Source organism: Protopterus annectens, chromosome 2.part0 (genome assembly GCF_019279795.1).
Source record: "Protopterus annectens isolate FY-2018-M chromosome 2.part0, PAN1.0, whole genome shotgun sequence".
Lineage (NCBI taxonomy): Eukaryota > Metazoa > Chordata > Ceratodontiformes > Protopteridae > Protopterus > Protopterus annectens.
In genome coordinates, this window is record NC_056728.1 from 1269575131 (window position 1) to 1269595237 (window position 20107).

The window sequence follows — 20107 nt, forward strand, 5'->3', positions numbered from 1 at the left end:
ATTTTCACTAGTTTATGAGTAATAATGCTATATCACTTAGGAATATAAGCTGAGCAAACATTCCCCAAATATAAAATGTGAGTACAATTAAATCTGCAAAACTGTGTTACCTGCAACAGTTCCTCATTTGTAGCTTTCATCTTCATGTACTTCACTTGTTTTTCCTCTGACATGTTTTGGATAATGCTATCTGTAGCCTTTTTCTTCTGCTGAATTTCTTCCTCTACTGCATGAATTTTATCTTCCTTCCTGTAGTGCATAAAAAGAACTTGAAGTCCAATAAACATCAGACACTAATGCATTTAACAAATATATAAGGTATTAGATATAACAATCTTGTAAATAAGTACATGTTCAGCTATTTAAAATAAATTTCCCTACTTTAAATTATTTCATATGTTGCTATAATTAACATGCAAGTACAATGGTTAAACATTTTTACACCTACAGATATCCCACATGAAAGCGAGTTGCAACATTGGCACTCACAATTTATGCTCCTTTTCCTCAGTAATCTGAATTCGAGATGAAGATGTTTCTTACACATTTGTTTTTAAACAACTTTATTTATTTATCATGTAATTAATTTGTGGCATGAGTTCACATACATTAATCTTCTTCTTCTTTCGGCTTTTCCCGGTTAGGGGTAACCACAGTGGATCATCTGTCCGCTCATGATTGGCAGTGGAGTTTTACGGTGTCGAGTTGCCAGCCCGGCACCCAACCTTCCACAGAAGGCACACACACACGCACTCACACCTACGGCCAATTTAGAGTGTCCAATCCACCTACAGCATGTCTTTGGGATGTGGGAGGAAACCGGAGCACCCGGAGGAAACCCACGCGACCACAGGGAGGACATGCAGACTCCACACAGAAGGCACCCCAGCCGAGGATTGAACCGGAGAACCTCTTGCTGTGAGGCAGCAACACTAACCGCTGTACCACCGTGGCCGCCCAGTTCACATACATTAATAACAATAAAAAATATCAGAAGAAGTCTTGCCATTACTGTATACATGTAGAATACACACAACTTCCATAACATTATTCCTTATTCTTGTGCATAAGAACATACACATGTACTTCACAGTTCCTACCAACCTACTTATTTAGTCATCTTTTTCAATATACTGCTTGGTATGTATTGTTCCCAAAAGCACCATTTATTTCTGTGAAAATTACTTTTAATGACCCATCTCCATTTCTTTTATTCCCTTTACAATAGTCATTACTTCATTTATAACAGATTTAATCACTGCTTTTACTTTCATGTAATTGCTTTTTTGTCTGCTAGGAATACTAAACTTAATATAGCCTTGCTATGTCTCAACAATTCTAAACCAATATATCAACTTATTAACATAACTTCCTGGTTAATATATGTTCACCCAACATCTGTGTCACAACATTCTGTATGGAATCATTAACCTCCATTAACTCCACACATCCTCATAAATGTGCTCCCAATTTCCTCTTTCATTCCTTTATAACACCTCCAACATCTGCTTTCCTCTTCAGAAGAGATCCTCTGAAGTCTATTTAGAGAATAAAAGTACTCGTATAAACAAATATCCTGAAACTTCTGGACTTCTTAGCATACTTAGGAGTCTTACACATTTCCTCCCATTGTTCTTTTGTAATCTGTCATTCTGATCTTCCTTCCCAGTCTTTTCCAATCTCTTCTGGTTGATTCTTACAAGTGCCATGTAATATTTTATAAACCTTACTAATTATTCCTATTTTAATAGCATCTCCAGTTCTTGATTCCTCTATAAGTGTCATAAACTTGATCATAACCAAACATTATGTACTTCCACCAGTTTATATGCTCATACTGCAAGTTTTGGTCTAAATTCTTAATTTTCAGGCGGGGTCATGCGTTGAACTTGGCTAGGTTTGCAAGGGCCCTGGGGCCATTAGCCTCGTAACCTCCTATGATACTATGATTCTATGAATTCTCACATTATTACTGAAAAAAAAGTATAGTTATGTAAGAACTTACCATAATAGTAGATAGTCTAGTAAATTACTCTGCAGTAATACTTACTACTGAGGCTTCAACAACAGAAAGCTTAGCTTAGAGACCACAGCAACCTTCCTCTTTCAGGCCAAGCAGGTATTCACCCTCAAAAGGATGTCAGTAAATTCCCTGTATAAATCTGACCATGCCCTTTTACAGAGATGTCCCACATGAACGTGGGTTACAAAAATGCCACTTGTAAAACAGTTATGGTCCTTGTCCTCAGTATCTGAGTTTGAGATAAGGATGTTTTTTTATAAACTTTTTTTTACACAACTTTATTTATTCATTATATTATTAATTTAAGGCACAAGTTCACATACATTAATGTGAGTATGGTCCTAAATACCCTAACTAAGCAGGAATATGCCTTGACACTCTCTGGGCCAACGATTTAGTGAAACAGAATTCTCAAGCATAGCCAGACCTAAGCAGGCATGAGACCTTGAGAAAGGAACAGGACAACAGGTACATGCGTACAGATAAGGTACACTAACGAAACCACATGGCATCCAAAGAAGATAAGGGATGGTGGAAGGGAACTAGTACTACAACAGTAATCAACTCAGATACTAATATGTTAAGCTCTTACACAACTGTACTATGTTCTTCATATTGATTACTGTTGTAGAAGTACTTATTATAGGGACACTTCACATCACTAAGACAGAGTGGGAGGTTTAAGGACTGGTTAGACTGGGTTGCAAAAGCCCATGCAGAATATCAGCAGCAAACCCAGTTGTTTCTCCAGAAGCAATGTCTAGATAATAGTTTAGAGGAAATAGGGACTAAATACCAGGTAGCTGCCTCCAGAAAAGAATAAGCACTCACCCCACTTAGGGGTAGAGGATAAAGGAGGTGCAGGTACTGAGACCCCTGAAGAGGCTTCAATGCCATCAAAGCATTAAGCAAGCCCAGAGTGAAGTCCTGCTACTCCCTTTGTGGACCCTTGGGAGCTGACACCACATGCTTAGTTTTCTGCATTTTCTTCACTGAGACGGCCGCTCTGACAAAATGCAGATGTTCATACCCAGGCCAGGACTCAATCAAGGTATCCCGCACCTTTTCCCTAACAAGGATTTGGGGACTTCCCTTAGGCCCCTCGAAAATAATCAGCCATGGTTCTTCCTTAACATCCCCTGTGGATATTTGCAAGGCCTCCATGGATGTGCAAGGAGCAGGTCCAATGCAAGCCTCCGAGAAGGTCACTGAAGAAGGAACTGCTGGCAATGCTGGACTATCCTCAGGGTTCTCACTCACCTCAAGACAGACACCCAGTGGAGGCTAGACAGCAGCAGACACAAGCCTAGACTTCTTGAACTTTTTTTTGAGTGGCGGCTGTACCTCTGACAAAGCGGATTCTGCCATGGTACCTTGGGCCAAAAGCTTGAGTCATTGATTTTCAAAGTAAATGGAAAGTGAAGAAAGGTGGCTATGCAATGTCTTCAGTACAAAAGCCTGACATGGAACACAGTGAGGTAGTAAGACACACCTAAGCAAAACAGGCACCTATGGTGGCGGTCTTCATGGGGAATCTGTCTTCCACACTGACATTTTCCTTTCTTACATGAAAAGTAAGAAAAGGAAAAAAGAAGCCCAATGGGGTACTTACCTGAAAGACATAGGCTTGGTATAACCAACAAAGTGAACAGCGTTTAGAGGAATATAAAATAATGGTGTTTGGATTGGCAGAAATGAAGTTCTGAGTTGTGAGTGTATGTACATCACCTTTATGTCCTATGCTTGCTTGGGGAGCATACGTCTGATGTACAATGCTCCCTGGTAATAAAGGCTTTGGTATACTGGCTGGTCACTTCATTGATATTCAGTGTTAAACTCTTAGCCTAGAGGGTTTCTCTGTATTTATAAGTGAGTGACATATCTTTGAATTTATTACTGCTGAATACCTGAGTTGTTTGGCTTCTGCTACATACCTACAATCAACTGCGTTACTAGCTGAGTTAAGTACAAACTTGCAGTGTTAAAGATTGTACTGCATTTCATTTTCTGTCTATTTAATTGTTTCATTGAATATTGTGTCTGTGTCTCTCTGTAGTTATTTATTTATCTATGTAATTGTTTCATAGAATACTGTGGTCTCTCTCTGTCTCTGCAAATAGTGGGGGCTATTGTATTTCACTTCATTGATATTCAGTGTTAAACTCTTAGCCTAGAGGGTTTCTCTGTATTTATAAGTGAGTCATATACACTGTTGGAAACTCCTGGTGTCTGGTTGGTATGTGATTCTCAAACTATCTGGAAATATATCGCTGATTGAGAAGTATATTTCTTGGCATCTTAACCTTTCAGAGTTCTCCATTGTCTTAATTTTGCCTGACTGAATTGTTTTATATATTTTCTGGCATTGTTTTCTGTTTCTCATCTGTCCTGAAACTGATTACCCCCTATTTCTGAGGTGTTTATAAAACTGGTCTAACAGCTTTTGTGTTATCTGATTGCTTCAAGGCTTGCTGATTTAAAAATAGTTTCTGTTTATAAATTCCTGCATACACTGCTGGAAACTCCTGGTGTCTGGCTGGTGTGTGATTCTCAAACAATCTATCAGTGGCAGCTCGTGCCATCGAACTACTGCAGGACTGCAGCCCCCCAGCTGTGGAAAGAAAAAAAGAACATTTTAAAAAATAAAATATTTATTTTTATAATACATACTGAGACTGTTATACTGGCTGGCTGCTGCTTAGCTGCAAGTCCCAGAACTCAAACTGCGCATGCTCGGCAAGTTCTGTTTTTTTTAAAAAAAATAGTTTCTGTAAATCCAGACTGCTGTAAAAGCAGCCCGGATTAAGGAGAGAGGGTATCAGTGTGTGATGCCCAGAAGTCTATGCGGTTTTGTAACCACTAAAGCGGAAGGGGATCGGACTGCCACGTCCTCAGTCACGTAAGTGACGCGGATAGCTAGATGGCTGCTGAGTGGTTCTCGGCTCTCACTCTCTTCCCGCACTTTGTGTGCTAGGAAAGAGAGAGCGAGAAACAGTCAACAGCAGTACTTAGCTTTTGGAGTTTAGTTCATTCGATCAGACAGAGCAGTGCAGACAGTGCACCTTCAACTTGGATTGGGAAAAAATGGAAACAGCGCTTTTCAAGTGAGTCCAGTATCTGCAAACCAAAATTACTTAGTGTACAGTAGACTCAGATTGCAAGTTTTAGCATCAAGTAAACTCAGTAGCACAGCAGCTTTTGGGTCAGCAGTTAGTACATTATCTGTAAAGTGCAGTTTTATATATTCAGTATACCACTTCTAGTTGACTAGTTCTAATTAGTACTGCCAGAGTCATTCATTTTACCATCTGTCATCATTTCCAAATGCACATTCACTTTTCTATTGTGCTGCTGACTTGCATGTAGTTCTATTGCCAATGTTTTAATTTCTCTATTTATTCAAATTAACACTTATTGCATGTACGTATTGCCAATTTAGTATGTTTTGGCACAACTTTCTAGAGTGCAGTAACTGTAATAACGTTAATAATTCATACACCTGATGCAGGTTTCACAACAGTATAACAGTTCTAAGAAGCACTGTGTTTGTCTGAAAGCTTGTATGTGTAATTATCTGTACAGTGTACACAGACTGATATTACTTTACTGAAAAAATAGTGCCTCATCTTAACTCATTACTGTATCCAGCACCTCTGTTTTCACCGTTTCTTAAGTTTCTGTGTTCTTGAGCAACTAGGTAGATAACATTTAGAAGTTATGAGAAATTCATAACTTACTGCTCAGATGAGAAAATGACTACAATATTTTATGATTCAAGATAATATAAAGTCCATCTTTCAAAGCAAAATGCAAGCTGAATAATACTCAGAAAAATTTGTTATTAAATTAGGGATGCAAGTGCCCTAGTATCATAGTTGTGGTATTTTTTTCTAAATTGTAACATTACAGCAAAGTTTGTTACGGCATTATATGTGTGATGCTGGCTGCAGGCATAGAACACACAGCTATGTGATGAAATAAAGAGATTCAAACCCTCTGTTAAAGAAATGTAATCCTGAGGGATGATGAAGTATCTTTATTTTCAGTGACTCCAGCCCCGCTGGCATTGTGTAAACACAGCAATTAAGTTTACCTGTGTAATTCTCTGAGTAGCTATTCATGCAAGTGGAATGCAGCTCAATGGCATTAAATCAGCTGCAGATGATAAATGGTTAAAACAGACATTGTGGTCCTTCATAATTAATAATATTCATTGTCTTTTTTGTAATTGTAGCATTCTTTACAGCAACTTCTTCTTCTTTTGGCTTTTTCCCGGTTAGGGGTCGCCACAGCGGATCACATGTTCGCTCATAATTGGCAGTGCAGTTTTAGAGTGTCGAGTTGCCAGCCCGGTGCCCAACCTTCCATAGAAGGCACAGACACGCACGCACTCACATCTAGGTCCAATTTAGAGTGTCCAATCCACCTACAGCATGTCTTTGGGATGAGGGAGGAAACCGGAGCACCCTGAGGAAACCCACGCGACCACAGGGAGGACATGCAAATTCCACACAGAAAGCACCCCAGCCGAGGATCGAACCAGAGAACGTCTTGCTGTGAGGTGACAACGCTAACTGCTGCACCACCGTGGCCGCTCAGCACTCTTTACAGCAACTATTATGTAACAATTATAGTCCTATATATTATCCTCAAGAGAACCAAGGAAAACAAATATAACTGTACTTGTTGTCAGTTGTATTTATCAGTGCTGTCATAGCACTGTACTTTCCAGTGTTCCTGGAAAAACTTTGTATACTATCATTAGATGTAAAGCATTGCTTGAGGTTTCAGATAACAAAAACTAAGTCCTGACATAGAGTGCCTATAAGCTGACGCTGACAATATGCTAAATAACAGTATCACCAGTTGTAGTGTAATGTAATCCTTAATACAGATATCTGCATGATCACAAGTATGCACATTTATCATATATCACTTTTATTTAAGTAAGAATCACTGGTATGGCCTGGGTTGTACAGTACTTAACTATTAATAATGCACTTAGACCATGAGAATAAAGTCCAACTAGTCTAAATGGGCAAATACTGCACAACCCCTACCCCGAGCATTGATTATTGCAGTAATACCATGGCATATCCTGGTGTGAATAGATTATTTAATTATGTACTTAGTTTTACGTGTTAGCTGGAGGCATGTTGCAGAGTAACACTTTTAAAAACAGTCCTTTTGTTTGACATATTTGTGATATTTAGTTGTATTATTTTTTCCTATGTTGTGTATTTATTATTTATCATTTAGCAGTTTTCATTTTGTGATTATTATTTTCATTTTATTCTGGACTGTAAAGGAAGGATCAAAAGAATTATTTCTTAATTTGCACTTGCTTACATAACATTACATATATGTCAAAACTGTACAGATTTTCACAGAATATGCAGATTTTGCATCACATTTTTGGTCCGTTTTTCATAAAATTGGGGTTCTATGGCAAATTAGTGGCAAATCATTAAAGACTGAAGTTAGGAAATAATGAAAGACATTTGAGTTTCAGACTGCATAACCTTCAGACAATTCATACTAATGCAAGACCTAATATTCTATCAACTTTCTAAGTCTGTAAGAGCAATATTTAAAATTTGTCCCTATTTTTGGTCCTTTGTCACACTTTTATTTATGGCTTTTCCAGATTTCTTGCTCTGAGGTTGAGAGGTATGACCAAATGTGTCAGGGCCATCACCGTAGACATTTTAAATTGTGACATACTTGTTGTACCCCACTCCCCCCATGTAGTGACTCTGGATGTGTCCAAGCAAGGCAAGGAGCAGTTATGCAGTATAAGTGTGCAAAGTATCCCCCCCATCCAAGGTAGACACAAGTACAATGGCTTTTCATCTGTCCTTGATTTTGCAGAATGTTCTGGTTTTCTGTCATATTTTTATACTGTTGATTTATGCTTATTATTCAGAAAATGCATGTTGTTGCAGTGCCTGTTGTTGCTCTGTGTTTAAGTAGTAATGCTTTAATGACCATCAGGTAAGCTTGTCTAAGATTGTAAGATGCAAGTAAGCTTTAATAAGCAAATGTTAAAGAATTATCAACATTGAAAGCATTTATGTTTTTGCCATGCAGAGAATATTTACATAACTAGATAATGTATAAGTCTTAGGTGTTGAAATGCATATGACAGGATTTCTAATAATGGACATGACAGTCGTTTTCAAAATTATTTAGATCACACTTTTATCTGTATGAGTTATGTGGTTCCATTTTAAGTGACACAGGGTGCTTCCATTTTAAGTGACACAGGGTGCAAATGCAAAAACAAAAGTGATTGCTAGCCTCTTTATGTGGCTGGGATTGTTACTTATAAGATTCTGAGGTAGGGCTACTTTTACTAAGAGTGATATGTATGCCTAATTATGTATGCTGTAAGACTAGTAATCCATGCAGCTTTACTTAATACTTGCTTTCTTGTTTGGATGACAGACTGTATTACAGTGGTAGTATAAGACAGGATTACAGTATTTTCAGAAGCTCATTACATTTGTTGGAGACTTGCAGTCATCTTTGCAAGCTTTACCCATACACTAAACAGAATGCCAATCTATCATGTGTGGTCCATAACCTGTGCAGTAATACTTTAAGCAATTTATCTTGAGCTTGTTTCTTGTTTGCTGTTCATTTTTTACTTTGATCATGTTTTCCCCATGAAACAAGTAGATAGTTGTCAGGCAGCTGGTCTTTTTGGATAAAAAACATTTTTACAAGTGGGAACTAGGGGTATCCCAGAGATTGCTACTTTCAGCATGTTACTTGGTACTTTATTTATAAAGTTGTTGAATAAAAATTATAATTAGAACTGCAAGGAGAAGTGATTTGAGTTGAGTGCTGCTTGCTTTTTTATACTTTATTTTGACTGGCATTTCAGTAATGTATTTAAAAAGCAATTTATTTGTCCATGCCTTGCAACCTTTTTGTTTCTATCTAGATATTAAGTGAGCTGTCATGTAGCTAATGCACTGAAATATATTTTTTTCTTCTCCACTTCATTCTGTCTTGATTGGACTCCCTGTATATACATGCATCAATGTGGTATGTAGAGTATTCAGCATGCACCACAGTGACTGAGCATTTATTTCATGTAAATTGGTAAGCATGGCCAGCATTGATCCCACTGTGCCATAGCTCCACCCCTTTCCAGTTGACCCCACCCATTTAACTGTCTCCTGCAGCCCCCCTTTGATTTGAAGTCACCCGCCGCCACTGCAATCTGGAAATATATCGCTGATTGATAAGGATATTTCTTGGCATCTTAACCTTTCAGAGTTCTGCATTGTCTTAATTTTTGGCTGACTGAATTGTTTTATATTTTCTGGCATTGTTTTCTGTTTCTCAACTGTCCTGAAACTGCTTACCCCCTATTTCTGAGGTAGAGTTTATAAAACTGGTCTAACAGCTTTTGTGTTATCTGATTGCTTCAAGACTTGCTGCTTTAAAAATAGTTTCTGTTTGTAAATTCCTACATACACTGTTGGAAACTCCTGCCCCCAGATTCTCAAAAGCTTGCCCAGAGTGCAAGATCGGGGCAGGAGCTCAAGCAGGCAATATGTCTGCGGTGTGATCCAGGAACATCCTGCAGGGAGCATGCACGAGCGCTTCTGCACTAATCGTGCATGGACTAAGCCCTGGTATGCAAATCACCCTATTTGCAGAAGAAATTATACAAATGAGGTGATTTTGCAATCCAGGAAGCTTGCAACAGTCCAGACTGACTAGTGCTATTCTGCAGAAATGTACTTAGTTAGTAACCGAGTACCAATTCTGCAAAATCCAAAATGGAGGTGTGACAGCCCCAAATAAAGGCTGCATATAATGTAATAAGCATGCCAATAGCCAAGTATAAAGCCATTGGCATTGCAAACAAATAAATAATATAAAAATCAACTTTAATTTGTTTTTTTGGCCGATCGCGGCTGTTTAAGGGTTGGGCAGTGGAGCGCAAATGGGATCGGGGGAAAATAATAAAATAAACCAAAAATAAGCAGTCTAACTAAAATCACTATTCTGCCATGCAAGTCAATGGCAGGCAGAAGACAACCTGGCCAGTGCAGTGGTTGCTAAGGGGGGAGGCTCAGTGAGAGACATGTAACTATGCATTAGCAGGCAATCCTATGCAAATGAGGGGAAGCACAGTGAATTTCAGTTTTCCCCAGCATATGAGTCAGGTCCCAACAGTGTAAGAGTAGGAATAGCTTGGTGCAAGCCTAGGAGTTAGGTGACATCATGGGGGGGGGGGGTCATGCATACTGTAAGCGGACTGCAGCCCTGTGGCAGTAGTAGCACTAAAATCTGAACCCCTGTGACTAGCTCTTACTCTAGAACCTGCTGGAAAGCACTAAGAAGCCTTACACTGATACAAGCACTCAACCCTCCTTGTTAATAAGGAGAAATTAATCATAGGCACTAAACAGCCTCTAATTGCAAAGTACCTTGCAAAGGTAGGGGAAAACAGCTCTTGTACTTTACAAAAAAAGCACCTAAACAGGCATGTCCAAGGGTCAGCTTCCGGTGATTTTGCCTGTCCACCTGGTGAATCTGGGCATACTGGGGAAATGCAGCAACTGCCTCATGTACACAGACAACCCGCTCCTCCTACCACCCAACACTACAACCTGTGAGAGATGCACTTACATAGCCAAACTGGAAGCAAAGCTCACTCTAGCCAAGATTGTGCTAGACAGTCAAGAGGAGAAGGTTAACACCTGCACTACACCTCAAGCAACACATAGCCCTTCAACACCCACACATAGCAACACTAAACCCACATATTCAGAGGCCCTTAACATTAACCTGCTCAAGCAACAAGGACTGCCAAAGCTGAAACGCAAACAAACACCAGTCATGACCAACGTGACACATAGCTCACAACACCAGTGTGCCACCCAACAACAGCCCCTAAGGTAACACAACATATCCAACACTTTAGTCATAGGTGACTCTATAGTCAGGCACAATGATGTCCAACTCACCAGGCTGAGCAAGGAGAAAATTACAGTCAGCTGCCTGTCAGGTGCCAGGATCCGCCACATAACGCATGCACTCAAGTCACTCCACAAGTACAAATACAACTCTGTCATTGTCCATGCTGGAGTGAATGACTTGAGACGTACCTCCCTGGACTACATGAAAAGAGACATGGAAGAGCTCTCGGATCATGTGGTCCAGGCAAGTATGACCCTAGCCCTGAGTAGCATCTTGCCTTCGCCCAGAATGATACCACAGCATAAGGACAAAATGATTGACTTCAACAATTGGCTAAGCTTCTGGTGTCATTCAAAGGGGATCCAGTATCTGTCTGCCTGGGACGACATGATCGACAAGGCACGATGCTTTGCCAGAGATGGTCTGCACCTGTCACCCCTGGGATTCAGGTTACTGACTAAAGCTCTTGCCACCCCTAGAGTGGCTTTTTTAGGCAAGGTTCAAAGGACAAAACCACCACCGTAACAGATACAAGCATGTAAAATCTGAAGGTAATGCTACTCAATGCTAGAAGTCTAAACCTCAAAATGCACTCTCTTGAGGCACTCCTAAAAATGGAGAACATCGATATCTGTGCAATAACTGAGACCTGGTTCAAGACTCCAGAGAGCACCCATGCAATACCAGGCTACAACTCTTAGCACACTTTTCGGCCGCCAAACCAAGACTGAAACACTAAAGGTGGAGGAGTGTCCATATTCACCAAGGATATTCACACCTCCAGGCTAGTTGCCCAACACAATGCATCTGAAATTCTCCAGGTGCAACTAACACTAGGTAAGAATGCAATCCAAATTGTAGCTTGCTACAGATTCCCCACCATGCCCCAGGATTCTCATTACACCTTTCTAAACATACTGGAAAATATTAAGATACAACCAAACACCCTAATATTGGGTGATTTCAACTACCCTGCCATTAAATGGGAAAACTACTCAGGTACCAACACCTTTTCCCAATGGTTCTTGGAATTCATAAATTCCAATGTCCTGGATCAACTAATCCATTGTCCCACCAGGGGCTCCAATATCCTAGACCTGGTCATTACCAACATGGGAGATAGATGCTCCACACCAGTTGTCACCCCCTCATTGATCAGGTCTGACCATAAGCAAATCACCCTTGACATCTATGATGCCCGTGCCCTGGCCCAGCCATCAAGGAGCCTCAATCCTCACCACTAACACCAGAGAGGGTGTCTCATATATGAGGAAAGGATAACAAATACATACAGTAAAGTGCAATTTCCCTTAAGCGCACACAGAGATCACAGTCAGGCCAGGGCTGGTCGCTTCCTTGCTCCCCAGGTCCCCAATAAGACTCCCCACTGGCACAGCTATAGGGTCCAGATCTCAGCCTAGCTGGGCAAGCTAAAATCTCCAGCACCTTCTCTGTCCAACCAGTGCTTCGTGTCCCTGCCCAAGTAGCTGACACACATACTTTGAGATAGGTTTATAAAACCACACAGATGCTCCTGAGGAAGGCTGGCACAGGTTCTCCAGCTGTGCTCCTTTCTCCCAGACTATACAGTAGTATCAGTTGCTACCACCCACTAACAATTATCAGCTACTCAAAGGCCCTTAAAAGGGTGCCCAATTATTACTGTGCAATATTATTATCCAATTGGTAAGTGTGCCTAATCAGTCAAGGCTTATTACAGTGGCTTTATACAGTAATTACTATAAATATGCAATGTACTCTAGTACTTAAATTATCTCTACACAAACCAGCCACAGTTAAAAGGTTTTAAAATATTTAATAATAAATAATTAAAACCACAAGACAATACTTTCTACTACACAGTCAGTGCTAGTCATGAGTTCAGAAATAACACAGAAATACTTAAAATAAATCAGTAGTACAGTTCTGACATCACAGAAAAACACTTAGTCTAATATTTCTCATTTTAGCTATTTCTAAAAGAAAACTACACTTCGAAAATAACTTATTTACACAGAGCAAGGCAGAGTGCTGTGAGTTGGATAGTCAATACAAAAATGGTCAATGCCTTCTGGTTCTCTCTGTTTAAATTGAAACTGCAGTCCTGATAAAACATTACATCATTTCACACTTTCCTGGTGTTCCCAGGCTGACAGAGAAACTGCATTTACATTATTAATATCTTGCACCTGCAGGAAACTATAGCTATAAAAGACATTCTACATGTAAACTCTAGTAATTATTCCTTAAGTTAAAACAATAGAAAGAATGTGCTAGCCCAGACGGAATGACTCTGAATCTTTAATTTCAAAGGACTTGCATGAAGAAATTTTAATTTCAAAGGACCAACAAGAAATGCTTGACTTAGCTTTCTTTACAGCAGATGGCAATGTTGCATATTGTTTTAAGTTCAACATTTCACAATTACAAATGATAAAATTATGTACCAAATTCTATTTGACTATGCTGGCAGCCTTCACCCATCCCTACCAGTCTTCACAACATCCACATCCCATCCCCACCCACCAGTAAGGACACCTCCGTAAAAAACTTCTCCAAAGCCAACTTCATGCTACTAAAGTCAGAAGTGACAAACTTCATGGCACCCATGCAGACGGGAGCTGAAAGTGTGACTGCTGAATCCTACTTTAATGCACTGTATGAGCACATCCACTCGTGCATGAATCGTGCTATCCCAAATAGAACCAAGACACTCTCCTCCAAAAAAAAAAGGAAGCCAATTTGGTGGTCCCCTGCCATAAACAAACTATACAACAGAAGGAAGAAACTGTTGCAGAAAAGAGGAAAATCACAGGATGCAAAAAAACTTCCTTACCAGCCTCAGTAAGAAGCTAAGATCCCTCATAAAATCCTCCAAAGCTAGTTACAAAAATAAAAATGCCAAAGATTCCAACAACAACCACAAGGCATTCTATAGTTATGTCAAGAATCTAAATAGCAATGCTCAGATCTTCTCTGAGCTACAACAGAATGGCATTAAATATACTGATCCCAAGGATATTGCCAATATCCTGGCAGATCGATTTAGTGCCAACTTCACCCCCTAAAGGGCCCATCTCAATACCAAAAGACTGCCAAATTCTGGTAATCACGGCCACACAGGTAGAAACCACACTCTCCAAAGCTAAGAATACAGCAGCCATGGGACCAGATGACATCCTGGGCTGTGTACTACATGAACTACAAAATGAACTGGCACCTCACCTAAGTGTCATGTTTAATCATAGCCTTACCTCAGGCTTCATGCTCACTGAGTGGCGCACAGCTACAGTTATCCCACTTCACAAGGGGGGATCCACCTTGGATCCCGGGAACTACCGTCCCATCAGTCTGACGAGCCTGATCTGCAAGGGCATGGAACGCAATATCATGGAACTTATAAACAAAGACATTGGCAACCTTCAAACACTGGACCCCACCCACTTTGGGTTTGTGAAGGGCCGATCTTGTCTCCTGAACCAGACCGACTTCTTTGAATCAGTCACCAGAGGTGTGGATGAGGGTAAGGTGGTCCACACAGCCTATCTGGACCTTGCCAAGGCCTTCAACACCATCCCCCCACTCTGAAATTATAGATAAACTTACTAAGCTGGGCAAATATCCCTACACCACTCGATGGGTTGCCAACTGGCTTACTGACAGAACCCAGACTGTAAAAGTAGCCGACTCCAAATCCAGCACCAGACAAGTGACAAGTGGAGTACCTCAGGGTTCAGTCCTGGGACCACTCTTGATAGGCATTTACTTCTCTGAAGTACAGTCCAACACTAAGGGACTCTGGCTAACAAATTTCACAGATGACTGCAAACTGGGAGCCATTACTGAATCCCCAAATGATGTGGATATTCTACAAAAAGGCCTTATAGAAACAGATGCTTGGTGCCAGAGCCATGGGCTCGAGCTTAATGCCAAGAAATGTATAGTTATCCCCTTTGGGAAAAAACATGTACCCATGAATTACCACATAGGTGGCAGTACACTAAACACCGAAAGTGTGATGAGAGACTTAGGGACACCAGTGGACAGTGGTCTCACCTTCGATAACCACATAGACTTAAGAGTCAGGAAATCCTTCTATGTGGCACATCTCATCACTAAGGGCTTTTCATCCAGAATAAAGGAGGTCATTGTCCCACTGTACTCATCCCTCATTAGACCCATTATAGAGTACAATGCCACAGACCTAAAGCAGATGCCCTATGCTAACCGTCTAAAAAAATTCCAGCTGTACTCTGTGGCATACCGTCTACTCAGAGGTGATCTATGCTTAACATGCAAGGCCATGTCAAACCCTGAGCTGCTGGACATGCTCCACTTAAAGAAAACCCAATCCCTCACAGCCACATGCTCCAGGGATCAAACCTTGTCATCACAATGAACAAAATAAGCTGGAGGGATAGGTTCCTGACCCAGAGACTCCCCATACTCTGGAATAGACTGCCCATACATGTCAAGCAGAGCACTTCCTTGGCCCTCTTCAAAAGGAACCTTGATGATTGGATAGGAGATAGGAAAATCATCCCAGGGATCATGTCAGTCACCCTGCTAGACAGGGGTCCAGGGAAGTAAATATTGTGGGAAGAAATATCCAGGGAAATGTTTGACTAGGCTTGTATAGGCCCTAGGGCCAACAGCCTGGTACAAACCTATGAACCTATGATTGCTCCTAGCTTAGCACAGCTAAGCTAGGGGGTGTGTCTAAACCTCCTTAGCACTTTTTACAAAGCGAAAGCGGGTGTACACGCCGCGCACTGGGTTTTACAGGAAGAAAAAAAGAGGTTAAATCAGGAAATAGCAGCAGTGTGCACATTTCAGCACTCCATTTGTACAGCGTGCACATGGGCTTAAACAGGAAGGCAATAGGAAGTGAAAACAGCAGTAGGAAGGTAATCAAGGAGAACTAGCTTAGCTGGCAGGTGAAATGTATCAGAATCAGCCAATTACACAGGCAGCAGCCCAGCCCAAAACACTACTAGAAACTATGCAAACACCTTCCCCTCTGGTTTTTCCAACACTCTACACCACCATTGTAAACAAATGGGGAACTTTTAACACTCAGTACAGCAAAATTATAGGGGCTGCAATAGCTATCATACAACAACTTGTGGAAGATGTTGAGGGTGGTGAGGATATGAATGCTGTCCACCAACCCACAGTGAGGAGACGGAGAAGAGTGTAAAGACCCAGGGTAACCTACCAGGTGGCTACATGAGCTGGAGATAGTGGAATGCTACAGGGTGGACAGGGACCTCCTACAGTAAATTGTTGAGCTGTGCCGGCCACGGGATGCTGGATACACACTGGAGCCATGGCTGATGACATCCATCAGAAATGCACACACACCCAAACAAGAACTCCATAATGAGGCACACGCACAGACTAGAATTATAGTGGAGCATGTGTTTGGGATGCTCAAGTCACGGTTCCGGTGTCTGGACACATCTGGTGGAGCCTTGCAGTACTCACTAGCAACATTTACCCAAATTGTCCTTGTAGGTGTCATGCTACACAATATGATCCTGCAGAAACAGCTGCAGCAGGGACAGCATGGGGCAGGCTCACACAGCCCCCCACCATTGCCAAAGCCTGCACAGGCACAGAGTGACTCGGAGGAGGAACGACCTGTGCCTGCCCAGTAGGCAGAAGGAGGTGTGCCCAGTATGCCCTGGCCTTGCTAAAGAGGCAATGCATAGCACATACACTAACACAGGACGGAGCACATACAATGACACAGGAGGGACCCAGGGAATAACACCTCTCTCTGACTCTCACATACAGTAAAAGGGATGCCAAACATTACACTACCTATGCCTAACCATGTGTAGGGAGTGTACTATGTGCATCCGACATAGGCAGCCTCGTAGCACCACCCTTAATACTGGGACACCCACAAGGTAAGTGGCTCATGCATGCCAGTCAGGGGGGGGGTCACATACCCAACAACAGTCACAGCCAGCAGGACAGGTGTAAACAAACACAAACAAAAGCAGTACTATGGCCTCTAAATGAGGCCTATGGGTAACCTCCTCCCAGGCCTATACAGACAGACTACAGCAGGTCAGGCAGTGGGATGTCAGTTCTGAAGGGTAGGAAGTCAGAAACTGATATGTAAGTAATTAAAAGCTAAGATCTGTAGTACACTGGTATGCCTCTAGTCAGCACGATAGGTAAGACAACAGACTGAAATGGAGTACCTGACATACCAGTACAGTCCTAGCAAATGTGTACAAGGGTCATGTGTGCCCCCCATCCTATGTAGAAATGTAGTCACAGTCAGGTGTGCCCCCTCACAATCCTGTGTAGAAATGTAGAAATAGTCAGGTGTGCCCCCCCATCCTACATAGAAATGTAGTAACAGTCAAGTGTGCCCCCCCCCAATCCTGTGTAGAACTGTAGAAATAGTTAGGTGTGCCCCCCATCCTACATAGAAATATAGTAACAGTCAGGTGTTCCCCCCACAATCCTGTGTAGAAATGTAGAAATAGTGAGGTGTACCCCCCATCCTATGTAGAAATGTAGTAACAGTCAGGTGTGCCCCCCAATCCTGTGTAGAAATGTAGAAATAGTCAGGTGTGCCCCCCCATTCCTACGTAGAAATGCAGAAATGTAGTAACAGTCCATGCCAAATGATTGACAGATACCCTGCAGAGACAGCATGCTACCTGTAAGTGTACAGAGCTGTACAAAGGTCAGCACTGCAATACAAATGACCTGGACTTGATCCACACATTCAGTACAGACAGCCACACTGGGCATGCCCACACACTTAGAAAAATGTCAGTCAACAACATACTGGAAGGTCATACAGGGTATGCTCACACACTTAAACACATGAAGGCCATGTCTGCAAACACCAGTGGACCAGACATATCTGACAGCCGCAGATGTTAGTGCAGACACTCCTCAGTATGCACAACTCATGCTTTGCACACACAGTGGATAGGAATACAGGCATATATGTAAGGACAACACACTATAATAAGCCAAAGGAAGACATACATAGATGGGTGGAAGAGGGCGACTGTGACAAGGAGCCATCCAGGCCTGTCCCACCTAGCACACAGGTAAAGGGCCACAACCACGAGGGTCAGATGTCACTCACTGCAGATACTAGCCACCAGTATCTTTCAACATTACACAGTATGTGGTGTACGTGCCAGCTGTGGAACATGACTGTCCAAGGAAGTAGTCATCTAGCAGCTGTATACACGTACCTGTGAAATATGACCCAGGTTGTGCCCACATGTGGCATGTCAACCCTTAGATGAATGGGTTATGGCCCATGCACACACACTGCCCTCCCCATAGCCCCACTATGACAAGCCTGCTGAGATCATTCACTGTGGAATACACTTTTGGGAGAGTTATATCCCAGTAATCTCGGTGGCGTGCCCCCATAACTGCGTACTGCTGTAGTGTGATAAACTAGTAAGGTAGGAGTTCTAACTCCTGCCTTGGCAACTGTGTGTGTATGTGTGTGTCTGTCTGATTCGGTCTGTGTAGAAGGCAATGCTTTTTAAGGTAGTCACACCCCCTACAAGTTAAATGCTCTACTTTGGTAAGGCTGCTGATTTCATCCACCTAGAAATATATCTCTGAGAAGGTTGTAGCCCAGTAATCTACACAGCGTGTCCTGTAACTGCATACTGCTGTAGTGTGATAAAGTAGTTAGGTAGGTGTTCTAATCCCAGACATGGCAAGTGTGTGTGAGATTGTGTGTGTGTCTGTCTGACTCTGTCTGAGTAGAGGGAGCAATGCTTTTTGGGTAGTCACACTCCCTACAAGTAAAATGCTCAACTTTGCAAGGCTCCTGATGTCATCCACCCAGAAATACACCTCTGGAAAGGCTGTAGCCCAGTAATCTCCATAGTGCCTGCCATAACTGCGTACTGTTGTAGTGTGATTTAGAACTCTGGTAGGATTCTATTCCCTCCCATGGCAGTTCTGGATGTCTTGTGTGTGTTTCAATGTCTGTGTACGGAGCAATGCATTAGAGGCTAGTCACACTCAGTACATGTCAAATGCCCTACTTTGACAATTCTGCTGATGTCAGCCAATGTGATATACACCTTTCAGGAAGGAGTTTTTCAATAATCCCCATGGTGCATCCTATAACAGCTCCACGCTGTAGTATGATATAGACCTCTGATAGGGATTCTATACTCACACGTCGATTTTGGATGTTTTGTGCGTGTTCCAATGTCTGTGTAGGGAGCAATGCATTTTAGGCTAGTCACACTCAGTACATGTCAAATGCCCTACTTTGGCTATCCTGCTGAGGTCAGCCAATGTGATATACAACTCTGGTGATGGAGTATTCCAGTAATCTCCATGGCGCCTACTATATCAGCGTAGTGCTGTAGTGTAATAAACTAGTTAGGTAGGGTTTCTACTCCCAGGCATGACAGGTGTGTGTGTGTGTGTGTGTGTGTGTGTGTGTGTGTGTGTGTGTGTGTGTGTGTGTGTGTTTGTATGTGTGTGTGTTTGTGTGTTTATGTGTGTGTAACTTGTATCCTGTATGGAGGTGGGTGTGAGTGTGTGACACCTGGCCCCAAAGTGGAGCAGGTTTTGCAAATTTCATATATGGTGGCCCTAGAATAGATCACAATGTCCACTGTACAAGGATAACAGATGTGAAATAGCTGAGAGGCTGGGGTGCAAATCTATACCCATACATGTGACATCAAGGTCAGGTAATCACAGTTAGCAACCCCATTATTACCCAGAGCACGCTCTCAACCCATGTCTCATACACATACACACATACCGAGGCAACAGCCAATATGTGTGTAGTACAGTGCATATTGGTGACTGATAGTAACTATGCAGTGAATGCAGTGGTCTACAGAAGGCATGGTACCCTGTCCATCTGTCCAATAGGCACATACATGCAGACAGTGCACCTTCCCTATGTTCCCCACTGGACAACTGCAACACCTGTGGTGCTATCACATGTGACCCACAAAGGACATACCATGCCTGAAAACATGCCCTGTATGGACAGATGCCACTGACACCAGGGAATGTCGTTAGCATGCTATCAATGTAGGTGCAGGGGTAACCTGCTGTCCATTACCAGTTCCTGCCACAGGTGGCTAAGACTGGCATATCTCATGATAT

General features: G+C 42.0%; 1 protein-coding gene across 1 annotated transcript in view; it reads right to left on the reverse strand.

Annotated features, from left to right (window-relative positions):
• Positions 1–20107, reverse strand: part of IFT74 (intraflagellar transport 74) — a 2643271-nt gene that overhangs the window by 1891164 nt on the left and 732000 nt on the right. Inside the window, exon 9 of the mRNA XM_044061439.1 lies at positions 111–249. Coding sequence (XP_043917374.1) covers positions 111–249 — 139 coding nt within the window. The remainder of the gene's footprint in view (positions 1–110; positions 250–20107) is intronic.